General features: G+C 37.1%; 1 protein-coding gene across 1 annotated transcript in view; it reads left to right on the top strand.

Moving 5' to 3' along the window:
* Positions 1 to 12,442, top strand: part of HSD17B4 (hydroxysteroid 17-beta dehydrogenase 4) — a 102,643-nt gene extending 90,201 nt beyond the window's left edge. The window contains exons 23-24 of the mRNA XM_004008685.5: positions 3,372 to 3,499; positions 12,095 to 12,442. Coding sequence (XP_004008734.3) covers positions 3,372 to 3,499; positions 12,095 to 12,184 — 218 coding nt within the window. The 3' untranslated portion in view covers positions 12,185 to 12,442. The remainder of the gene's footprint in view (positions 1 to 3,371; positions 3,500 to 12,094) is intronic.
* Positions 12,443 to 12,877: the final 435 nt, after the last annotated feature.

The raw sequence follows: 12,877 nt of genomic DNA, 5'->3' as shown, positions 1-12,877 counted from the left end.
TGTCGACGTTTATTCTTGCCATCTCCTGTTTGACCACTTCCAATTTGCCTCGATTCATGGACCTGACATTCCAGGTTCCTATGCAATATTGCTCTTTATAGCATCGCACCTTGCTTCTATCACCAGTCACATCCACAACTGGGTATTGTTTTTGCTTTGACTCCATCCCTTCATTCTTTCTGGAGTTATTTCTCCACTGATCTCCAGTAGCATATTGGGCACCTACTGACCTGGGGAGTTCCTCTTTCAGTATCCTATCATTTTTCCTTTTCATACTGTTCATTGGGTTCTCAAGGCAAGAATACTGAAGTGGTCTTCAGACACCAAATTCCAGTGTCTGTTTTTTTTTTTTTCTAAAATCTTTATCAATTAACAGCAATATGTAGGCATCAGCACTGGACTTTTTTTCTTCGTTCTGTCCTTCCTTCTGTCTGTCTATGACGGAATTCTACCTTTTCCCTATAGGTGAAACTATATTACAAGTTGAGTTATAAATATAAAGCACAGAATTTTTGAAGATACTGGTCATGGAAAGGAATGAGACAAGAGTGAGAAAAGTTGCTGGAATTGTGTGTCTCACAGTTGGCAGAATAGAACTCTGTAGAGATTTATAAAATATACAAGTGATTCATTCTGACAAATATGATAATTTTCTTAAATATAGTTCAATGACCAATTAATATTTTCACCTTATCTTAATGTCACTTGCCTTGTAGACAGTATTAGAAAATGTGCTTACATTTAGTAATTGCCTTTTATTAACCTAGGCAAAGGGTTTTTTCTTATATTCCACCTCAAAATGGGAATATTTGAATCCTATTAATACTTACTTATAATTGATGCCTGTGGCTTTTGTTTATTTGTTATTTTATTTATCTTCTTCAGGTCCTAATTTATCAAAGCTAACAATCAAATTGGATCTTGAAGCTTTCTCTGAAAGTGTTCATTATTCTCTTTAGTTATCTGTCTTTGATTTGATTCTAAACTGTGTGTATCTTTTTTTCAGTTCTAATTGTTTTCTTGTAGTCTGTGTCACTGAGCTAAATCAGAGCTGGCAGCAGTAGAAAGTACCTAAGATTTTTGGCTTACCATGTTTTTTATGGGACTTCTCTGCTGGCTCAGAAGATAATTCCACATTGGCATCTCTTTTTTGTATCTTGGTGCTTAATGACATAAAATAGGTGACTAAATACCTTGACTTAGGGAATACCTTTTTTTTTTTGCGAGCTGTTTTTAAACTGTTTTTATAAACATTTTAGTTGCCCCAGCCTTGTTCATATTATGGCAAACCTGTTTAGAGAGATCAGGCTCAGCTACTTTGTTCACCTGTGGAACTGGAGTTACATAGAGTGACTACCCTTAAGCAAGTCTAGAAGCCAAGAGGTTTGTGCTCAGTGGCCTGAAAGATGCATCCCAACCTAGAGATCCTGGACTGTGCCCATCTTCCCAGCTCCTTCCTGTATCTCGCCATCCAGACAACACGAACAGTGAATCGCTGGGCAGAGGTGTGTCTGTGTCGGGATTTTTAACAACCAAGTTAGTGTGTGTCTAAAGAGAATGAGGAGAGTTCTGGTACAAGGCTTGGTTTTGGCTGTGGAGAAGGAGGCATCTTCATTGTGTCTTTCAAGGTTAGGCCCCTCTGAGGCCTGTCGTGCTTGGTCATGTAGGAGCTGGGGGGCTGCCTGAGCGAGGCACCAGTGTGGTCTCTGCCTTGCTGGGCTGAGGTGGTCTGACAGAGGCTAGTCTTCTTGCTAAGAACTTTCCCCTTTTTAGCCCTCTTTTTGTTTATCAGCACTAGTTATTAGCTTTCCACAGAAAAAAGTTTTATTGCTTTATGAGAATCTGGCTGTGAAGCAGCAAGTAAAACCGAGTGAGTGAGAGGGCAGGTAGATAGCACTTCATTAGAAGGGCCTTCATTAGCTAAGAGATTTACTCCACACTGAAGTATTAAGATTGTGTGAGTCTGGTTTTATTCCTGAGCAAGACTAGTGCATACAGTGGGCCTTAGACTCACTTGTGAAGAATTAAAACAGTATCTGTTGAATGTCAGAGGTTTGCTTTTCTTTAGTCTTTCCTTTCTACCCTCTGACCCCCTCCTATTAGTCTCTCCCTGCTCCTTCCTTGCCTGCCTTCCTCCTTCTCTTATTCTGCTTTTGTTTTTAACTACACAAATAACACAGAAAAACATGTTTGTAATATGTATGTGCCAGTAAGAACAGAGCCTTTGTTCTTCACGCCTTATTCCTAGTATCTTGCATATTGTCTGAGAACCATAGAAGAAACTAAACAATGAAGTGAGTGAAACAAAGCAAAAAGTTCCCCTTCTTACCCTTTCTTCTCCCCAAGGTAACCGTTAGTAGTCATGTTATTTTTTTTTAGTTTAGTTTAGTTGGCAAAATTATCTTCTGTGGACAGTGGGAGTACTTTAATTCTGTCTTTGCAGCAGAACTTGGCTAACAAGTCTCTATAATTTTTCTTACATGTGTGTATCTTTTCTTGACCGTAAGTTGGGAGTTCCCTACACACTCTTAGGGAGAGTGATGTGATCATAGCTTCTTTGCAATAGTAGAGAAAGCACATTCAAGAGGCTAAAGCTGGATGAGTGGAATTGGCCTTTCTGGATGAGTGGTCTTGGTCACATGTATGACAATGACAACTTTGTAAAATGTAACTTTAACGTAAAGCTCTGTGCTATACAGAGAGCAATGAAGGAGGTAAATTTTTAATATCTTTTCCAGTTACCCAGCCTGTTTCTGGGACACTTAATCCTGCTGTCCAAAACAGTTAAGGGAAAAGATTTTAATTTTAACCTTTATTCACAACAGTTAGGGCAATAAGCATTTTATAAATACATGACTAATTGAAATACTTTAAAATTTTTAATTTTACTATCATTTAATTCATATGGAAGAACCTTTGATGAATTCAAGTTATTGGAAAGTGATGAGTGTGCATTCCCTTCCCCAACCCCAACCAATATGCAATTGTTTTAAAATTCCATTTTCTTCTTTTATTGACTATAGAGTCTTTATTTGAATCTAAAGACCTTAATCATATAACTTCCAACCTCTTAACTTCATTATATTATTCTACATTGATTCGCTTTTCAAATCTCTCTATTGTGTAAACTTCTTCAATGAAGGAAAACTATTATTGATTTGATTCTTTTGAAAATCATATTCTTTATAAAAAGGACATCTCAAAAAATAAATGATTTAAAAAATTTTTCTAAGTGATATGTAATATATAATGTAGAATAAACACCACAGTAACTCTGAAACTATTAAAAATGTCTGCATTTATCTGGTTCATTTTAGTCTCAAGTTGTAAAGATAAAATGACTGATATTGGTTTCTTCCTATTTTTCCCAGCTATTGACCTGAAAACTGGTTCTGGAAGAGTGTATCAAGGCCCTGCAAAAGGCTCTGCTGATGTAACCATCACACTTTCAGATGAAGATTTCATGGAAGTAGTCTTGGGCAAGCTTGATCCTCAGAAGGTAAAGTTCTTACAATGTTTATTTATTAGTCATTATTTTTTCCTATTTGACAGTTGCAGTTTTTGGCTGACTCCAAAATTCTAATTTATAAGACAGATTTTTTTACAACTCTGAAGAAAGAGTTGATAGCAGTATTCAAGTTGACAGATCATATATTTTTCTAATGGAGTTTTTCAGTCAATAACTTGTTAAAGTTTTAAGTGAAATTATTCTTCAGCAGATAAACAATATAAAACTCATATCTAGACCTTTTAATTTATTGTTATTAGTTCAGAGGTGAAAAACCATATGATATTTCATAAAGTTAGACATTCTTCCCTGATATATAAGATTAAGAACTTGTCTTAATCATCATAGTAAACTGAAAATAGAAAGATGGAACATAATAGCCAGTATCTTCCTGAGGGTAAAACATTTAGAGACATTTCGGTAGAAAATCATGATTAAAACAAGAGTACCTTCACTGACCATTATGAGTTAATATTGTTCTAAAACCTCTGGGTAATCCACAGACACACAAAATTAAAGTAACTGATGTAGCAACTAGAAGGGAGGAGGAAATTTTGTGATTTTTGAATCATGATTATGTAGCTAGAAATCCCAAGAAGATCATATTATTCTTATATCAGAGGAGTTCAAACAAATGGTTGATTGCACAGTAATTATTTTAAAATAGCTTTCACATAGCAGCAACACCAACCAGAAGATATAATTTAAAAAATTTGTTTATAATAACTGCCCAAACTTCCAAGTACCAGTGAGTACCAAAACAATAAAAGCACAGTGCTTATTTGCAGAAAACAATACAACTGTACAAGTTACAGGACAATTTGAATAAAGGATAAAATGTTCAATTTCCTTGATTGAAAGACTAGTTTAAAAAGAATTATAACGTTGTATCGTGGTTAAAAATACATTCTTTTGGGATCAGATAAACCTGAGTTTCAATCTTAGCTCTTACATCTACTCTCTAAACCTTAATTTTCTCATTGTAAAATGAATAATGATAATCCCAAATAACTAAATGGATGATAACTAAATCCACTAATATTCATGAAGAGCTTACTATAATGCCAGGTACTGGGTGAGCTCTCAGTTAATTCTTTCCCAGGAATTTATTTAGTACCTCCTTTTATTTGGGTGCTTGATGTGGCTAAACAAGACAGTGCCCCTTCTGGGCAGAGCTTAGTTCTAGAGGGAAATGGAAAAGAAATATAATTTCAAATACAGAGAAAAATAAGTCAGAGTTATGGGTTACAGTAGTGGTTGGCAAACTTTTTCTGTAAAGGGTCCCATTGTAAATATTCTAAGCTTTGCAGGTCAGATGGTCTCTGTTGCACCTATTTGGTTCTGCCATTTATAGAGTTAAAGTAGCATGGATTGTATATATGTATATATATAACCAATGGATGTAGCTGAGTTCCAATCAAATTTGTTTATGACCGAAAACAGGCAACAGACTGGTTTTGGCCTTTGGGCTGTAGTTTGCCAACTCTTGGATTAGAATGTGACAGGATGGAGGCGCTATTTTAGATAGGGTTGTCCAAAAAGACTTGATAGAGACTTGAACAAAGTGAAGATGAGGAAATGAACCATAAGGCTAAAGAAACAACCAGTGCAAAGGCTGGAGGCACCAGTGGCTCTGCTTATTGGATATAATAACTGTGAGGAGGCCAACAAAATGAGCAGTGGGGGAGAGAGACATGAGGGGAAGAGGGAAAAGTAGGCATGGGTTAATCATACTGAACATTGTAGATGTTGGTGAGGAGTTTAGATCTTATATGTGATAGGAAGCTGTTGAGCTCTGGATTGTGAAACATGTATACTATCATGTAAGAAACGAATCGCCAGTCTATGTCTGATGCAGGATACAGGATGCTTGGGGCTGGTGCACAGGGATGACCCAGAGAGATGTTATGGGGAGGGGAGGTGGGAGGGGGGTTCATGTTTGGGAACGCATGTACTCCCATGGTGGATTCATGTCAATGTATGGCAAAACCAATACAGTATTGTAAAGTAAAATAAAGTAAAAATAAAATTAAAAAATAAATAGAATAAATAAATGTTTCAGTGACAAAAAAAAATAAAGGTCATTATGGCTACTCAGTGAATAATTAAGTGTTCCTTTGTAAGATATACTTGAGATGCCTTTAAAGTATTAAATGTAGGATTTAGGGAAACCTTTTGTAACATTTATATAACCATTAGGAATATCAGGTCTTTGGGGGTGAATGATACTGGGAAGTTGCATAGTAAACGATAGTGCTTTGTGTCATTCTGTGTACCATTCTGTCAATACCAGACAGAATGGAATTAAATGTGAAATAATTAAAGCAGAGGCAAAACTTGACAAAAACATAGCTGTTTATTATTCTCAAAGATCTAGTCTTTATAGAAGTTCTAATTAATACTAGAGGTTTTCTAAACTCACTTGGCTCAGTTATGTTCTGCCCCACCTTGGTGCCATCACCCCTGTTCTTCAGCTGTCAAACAGCTTATATCCTAGTATACAGTCTCTCTCTGCACCAACTCTTGTCAACCTTGGTGGCTTCCTTCAGCATTCAGAAAAATGACTTCTCTAACCAGATGACTCTTAGTTTATTGATACTATTTCAAATTATCTTTCAGTCCATTCTGTATCAGCTTTTGTCTTTATTGGAAACATAAAACGTACAAATTCCAATATCTATTTCAAAACGTCACCATTTTCCAGTACCATCCCTTGCTTGTTTTTGTTTTGTGAGTCTTACTACTGCTGTTGAACTTCAGACGCCTCCAGTTTGTTGACACCACAACTTTCTGTCCGTCAACGCCATTCTGTCTTTTCGTCTCTCCTCGTTCAGCTTAGATTTTGTGGTCCATCATAATATCTCCCTTGAAAATATCCTCATCTCCCTGTATATCTCTCATCTTACTTGGGTGGAAAATTCCACCCTATTTTAACTCTACTCTCTGCCATCTTTCTATCTGTACCAGAATAGAGGAAGGAGTTAGGAGGAAAACCGTACAACTAGACAAGTTGGATTCCCTTTAAAATTTTGATTTTTGTTGTTTATTTGCTAAGCCATGTCCAACTCTTTTGTGACTCCATGGACTGTAACCCACCAGGTTCCTTTGTTCATGAGATTGTCCAGGTAAGAATATTGGAGTGGGTTGCCATTTCCTTCTCCAAGGGAATCTTTATGACCCAGGAATTGGACCTGCGTCTCCTGCATTGGCCAGCGGGTTCTTTATCACTAAGCCACCAGGGAAGCCCCAAATTTTGATTACAAATCTCAAATAGTCTTTAAGCACTGTCTAGCAATCTTACCGTGATTTTCCACTAAGCTTCCATTCCTATTGTCTGAGATGTGTTTTTCATATTTGTCTTCAGCTGCTGACCTTTCTTCATGCTTCTTTGGGGAAAAATAGAAAGACCTCAGATGAAAATATTTACTTTCCTATCACCAGATCTATTCTATTGGCATTTACATGTGTGTGTATTAGTTGCTCATCATATCTGACTCTTTGTGATCCCATGAACTATAGCCTGCCAGGCCCTTCTGTCCATGGAATTCTCCAGGCAAGAATACTGGAGTGGGTAGCCATCCCTTCTCCAGGGGATCTTCCCGACCCAGGGATCAAACCTGGGTCTCCCACGTCGCAGGTGGATTCTTTAGCATCTGAGCTATCAGAGAATCCCATCAGCATCTGCATTGATCTTCTTGTTTTCCTGTATATTACATTGAAGGAAGTCTCCCTTTTTCTGTCAAAGACGTCTTCATTTCTCATCCAGGTATATCCTTAAAGTCATTGTTGCTCTCCTTCTGCTTTTTTCTACATCATTCTCTTTCATTTCATGATGTAAGTGTCCTACAGCACAGAGGCAAGCTAACACAGATCTTAAAGCAATCCCCATCCAGCATGCCATATCAAATCTTTTTCCTTTTCACAAAAGAATTGTCTAAACCAGTGCTGTCCTGGTTTTAATATTAGACACGTTAGACATATAATGTGAGCTACATACGTAATTGAAACCATGGGGTTCTCCAGGCAAGAATACTGGAGTAGGTAGCCATTCCCTTCTTTAGGAGATCTTCCCGACTCAGGGATTGAACCTGGGTCTCCTGTGTTGCAGGCAGATTCCTTACCATCTGAGCCAAGAGGTGAAGCCCCATATAATAATGTGAGCCACATATATAATCAAAAATTACATAGTGGCTACATTTTAAAAAAAGGTTAAAAATAAACTCAAAAGGACTTGAAGACTTAAACATAAGACATGACACCATCAGTTCAGTCAGTTCAGTCACTTAGTCATGTCTGACTCTTTGTGACCCCATGAATCGCAGCACGCGAGGCCTCTCTGTCCATCATCATCTCCCAGAGTTCACTCAGACTCACATCCATCAAGTTGGTGATGCCATCCAGCCATCTTATCCTCTGTCGTCCCCTTCTCCTCCTGCCCCCAATCCCTCCCAGCATCAGAGCCTTTTCCAATGAGTCAACTCTCCTCATGAGGTGGCCAAAGTAGTTGAGTTTCAGCTTCAGCATCATTCCTTCCAAAGAAATCCCAGGACTGATCTCCTTTAGAATGGACTGGTTGGATGTCCTTGCAGTCCAAGGGACTCTCAAGAGTCTTCTCCAACACCACAGTTCAAAAGCATCAATTCTTCAGCGCTCAGCTTTCTTCACAGTCCAACTCTAACATCCATACATGACCACAGGAAAAACCATAGCCTGACTAGACGGACCTTAGCCGGCAAAGTAATGTCTCTGCTTTTGAATATACTATCTAGGTTGGTCATAACTTTCCTTCCAAGGAGTAAGCGTCTTTTAATTTCATGGCTGCAATCACCATCTGCAGTGATTTTGGAGCCCCCCAAAATAAAGTCTGACACTGTTTCCACTGTTCCCCCATCTATTTCCCATGAAGTGATGAGACCAGATGCCATGATCTTCGTTTTCTGAATGTTGAGCTTTAAGCCAACTTTTTCACCCTCCTCTTTCACTCTTATCAAGAGGCTTTTTAGTTCCTCTTCACTTTCTGCCAGAAGGGTGGTGTCATCTGCATATCTGAGATTATTGATATTTCTCCTGGCAATCTTGATTCTAGCTTGTGCTTCTTCCAGCTCAGCTTTTCTCATGATGTACTCTGCATATAAATTAAATAAGCAAGGTGACAATATAAAGCCTTGACGTACTACACCGTAAAACTCCTAAGTCCAGTGAATATTTCTCTGTCTAGGTCTTTCTCAGCCTTTTAGTAGCATTTAACTTAGTTAACCACCAACTTTTTGAAATAATTTCATCCATTGCCTTTTATGACACCTTATTTTCCCATTTTGCTTTTTCCACCTTTGGCTCTTCTTAATCTCCTGTGGTGTCTTCTTTTACCCCCAGCCATTGGGTTTTGGTATTTCTGAGAGCTCATTGCAGGACTCTTCTCTAAATAATACTCCTAAATGAGTCCATCTATCCTAAATGAGTCCATCTATCCTGTGGTATTTAGGGCCATCTATATGTTGTCATCTTGCAGATTTAATTGTCTCACTCAGTCATCTTCTCTGAGTTCCACTCTCTACTTGCATCTCTGATGGGACACTTTATTATGCCCCATTTAGAACTTGGGATTTAATTTTTTCCCCTGAGTCTGTTTTCAGGAAATGGCACAATTATCTGTCTACTGAAATTAGTATGCTCAATAATACAAGAATTGTCTTGGCTTTTTTCTTTACCTTTGTATCCTTTCTATCCTTAATCCTGTTTGTTATTTCTCCAAAATGTGTCTTTAGTATTCATTTTCTTCTCTTCATCACTAGGGATATCATCATGACCCTAGTTTCCATCATCTCTCACCTGGCTTTCTGACTGGTCTTAACTACACTTAGTCTTGCCTTTCCACCAATCTGTTCACACGGGAGCCAGAATAATCTCTTAAGAATAAAATCAGATTATCAGTTATTCCACCTGATAAAAACCTCCACGATTTTCTTTTGCACTTAGATAAAATCTAAACTACCTGTTATCATATTGTTTGTGACGCTTCCCTTGCTCATCGCCCAGCCTCATCCTACACTGCTTGCCGTATCAATTATACTAAATCAGTTTACATTGCCTTCCTCTTAGTTCCTTCCCATCAATTTTTATTCCTTCAATGTCTATATATTTGCCTTTTCTGGAATTTCAATCCCTATCTTTTTGTAGGACTGGCTTTGTTTTATCCAGAGGAGTTCCCTTCTGTTATAGTTTTTCATAACCTCCTTAATAGCATTTATAAGTCTTTAATTACTTGTTCACATTTTGTTGTTTTGACTTCCCTATTGTAATGTTAGCACCCTGAGAACAGGGAGAGATGTCTCTTTTCTAGCATAAAATATTGTCTAGGGTACTTTAGATTCTCAGTTAATACTTGAATAGATTAAAGCAAGGGTAGAAATAAGGAACATAAGCTCAATAATAGTAGTTTAGGCTGTGTAGAAATGTAAAACTTCTGCTTGTCAGACTCCCTCTATAAGACATTCCATAAACCTCAGGACAAAAATGATTGTACATAGTATATTGGTGTCAATAACCTATAAAAACTATGAGCAACACCAAGACCTCAGTGTAAAAAAATGAGCAAAAGACATGAACCAATAATTAATGAGAGAGAGAAATGACTAACATACACGAGAACAATGACTAATTTTTCCCAGTATCTAAAACATGCAAATTAAAGCATGTCATTTTTGCCTCAGATTTTCGAAGATTGGGAAAATAGTAGTATTAAGGTTGGGATAAAAGAATTTACACATAGCTAGAAGGAATATTAATTTGATGCCATCTTTCTGGAAAGCACTGTGAGAGTTTCCCTGACTTCTTTTATGGCAACTTAACAGTTCAGTAAAAAAGTTTAATGGCATTTCTAGGCTAAAAGAAATACCTAATGGTTCAGTTTATTAAATAGATCTAAACAAGAGTAGTTTTTTGTTTTTTGACCAATGTCACTGTATTTCCTTCAAAAAGTTTAAATACTCCAAAGTGTGTTTGAGTTCACTGCAGTGCCCTAGTGCACTGAGGAACAAAGTTTGAAAACCATGATAATGGCAGTATGGTCAAGAAAATCTAAATGCCATGATTCAGTAATTCTTCTAGGAACCTGTTCTAAGAGTCAACTAGGAACAGAGATTTATGTACAAAATTCTTCTACTTGATACCAACCACCAAATATTGGTGTACTTACTTCAAGGAAATAGGTGTTCTTATTGGTTGTTAAGTCCCTGTCAGATTATAGCACCTGGCAAGCAGGTCTCAGTAGTGACTCTCTGCAGGAGTTGCAGACCATCATTTCTGTAGCTTCACAGTGAAAGCAGTCTTAGTTTTAAAATTCCAGTCTCCAGTTTGGAAGCTTAGCACTTGATCCTGATTGAATGAAATTATCCTGTATTAATTTTAGGATAAAAAGTTTTAAGTAGTTTTTGCTTTTCCTCCAGGTGGTGAGGATTTGGTACACAGATTAAGTTGCTGCTAGTTAATGATCAGGAGACACTGTTAAGCAGAGAGCACCCAAATTCAAGTCCTGGCCTATTTGTTGCTGGCACTGTGGTCTTGAGCATGCTTTTAAGCTTTCTGAACACCTCTTTTGCTGGTATGCCCAGTTCAGGTTGATGGCTGTGCTTCTCAAGTGACATTTTATTTGTGGGGCCGCTTTGTAATGTTAAGTATGCATGGATATTACTATTTTTTTCAATGTAGCTAAAAATCTAGAGACTTCTTTTCACTTCATATTCCATATCTTATTTTCTCATTAAGCTATATGTGTTTTATTGTTTTTATTTTACTGTTAGCGAACAGTAGAAATTGAACAGAGTAGAACAGGAGAAATTGCACAGATTTCTTTTGTCAGGTCAGAAAAGAACTGGAGCTCTTAGTGTTTTAACATGACGGCCTTTTACTTGTAATAATGAGTTTAATACCTACTTCCATGTCAGGCGCTAAGCAAAGAACTTTACACACTGTTTCATTCAACTCATACAACAAAGCTGCTATTTAGGTGCTATTGTCATACTCTTTATAGATAAGGAGGCCAGAGCTCAGAGAGGTTAAGTCGTTTGTCCAAGCTCACCTTCCATTTAGTGGCAGAGCCTAGATTTTAACCCAGGCATTCTGATGCTGCAGCCCAGGATCTATGTACCACTTTGTTAGACTATCTTATTTTGCCACTATATGGCCTTCTGTTCCATGAATATATAGTAAATATTTAAAATCTATTTTTAAAAGTTCTGAATTGAATGTTTTTATTGTTAGTAATACAGTAAAGCCTTTTATTCATATGGTCTCAAATTCACATTTAAGAACATAGATTAAAGCCAGTAGCATAGGTAGAAGCAGAACCACCAGATCTTTCCATTCTATGGTTTTCTAAAATATACAAGGCATTGTTATTTTTTCTTAGATATCTAAAAATTGGGTGCTATCTATAATCATTAAACTGTCATTGCTAGACAAAAGTTGCCTTTGTTGTCTGGAGTTATTAACTCAGTTGTATTCAGTCTTAACAATGATCTTTTTGAAAAACATAGAAACTGTGATGTAACAAAGGTTGGTACTCTGTTTTCCCTTTCTCCTTTCCAGGCATTCTTTAGTGGCAGACTGAAGGCCAGAGGGAATATCTTGCTGAGCCAGAAGCTCCAGATGATTCTTAAAGACTATGCCAAGCTCTGAAGGATGTACTATGTTCTTAATTACAACAGAAAAATTAAATACTCTCTTTGCCTAAATATGCAGAAATAATCCAGCAAAAATGATCAAAATTAAGGTACAGGGAGAATTGCTTAACATTTTCAGAATCCAGATAACTTTCAGATTTTTATTTTCTACTAATTTTTCATGCTATTATTTTTACAAGGAATTGTAAGCTGGCACATGATTATCTTTCTGTCCTTAGACCAATGTCTTCATAATAAAAAATTTTCACCCAAATCTAGTCTCTTTAGAATTGGGATAGCATTTATAAGTTGTAAGGAAAATTAAATGAGTAGAGGCTACTTTGATGTCTTTTACACTTTATTATTTTCTCTTTGATTTATTGATACCCCAATTTTAACATGAATTTTCGTATTGTACTCATTTGCATACGTTGCTATAATAGAATTCCATTTTAAGGCAAGATAAAGGTCTTTGTGTGTTTCCAGATTTTCTTTAAAAATTTAGCAGTCGTTGATTTATAGTATCAACTACTTACAAAACAGTAAGACGGTAGGCTCTGAGAGAGGATATCAGAGGGCAGACAGACTGAAACCCCAATCACAGAAAACTAGCCAATCTTATCACATGGCCCACAGCCTTGTCTAACTAAATGAAACTAAGCCATGCTATGAGGGCCACCCAAGATGGACACGCCATGGTGGAGAGTCC

This window comes from Ovis aries, chromosome 5 (genome assembly GCF_016772045.2).
Source record: "Ovis aries strain OAR_USU_Benz2616 breed Rambouillet chromosome 5, ARS-UI_Ramb_v3.0, whole genome shotgun sequence".
Taxonomy (NCBI): domain Eukaryota; kingdom Metazoa; phylum Chordata; class Mammalia; order Artiodactyla; family Bovidae; genus Ovis; species Ovis aries.
Note: the sequence above shows the minus strand (reverse complement) of the source record. Positions and strands in the feature narration are given on the sequence as shown.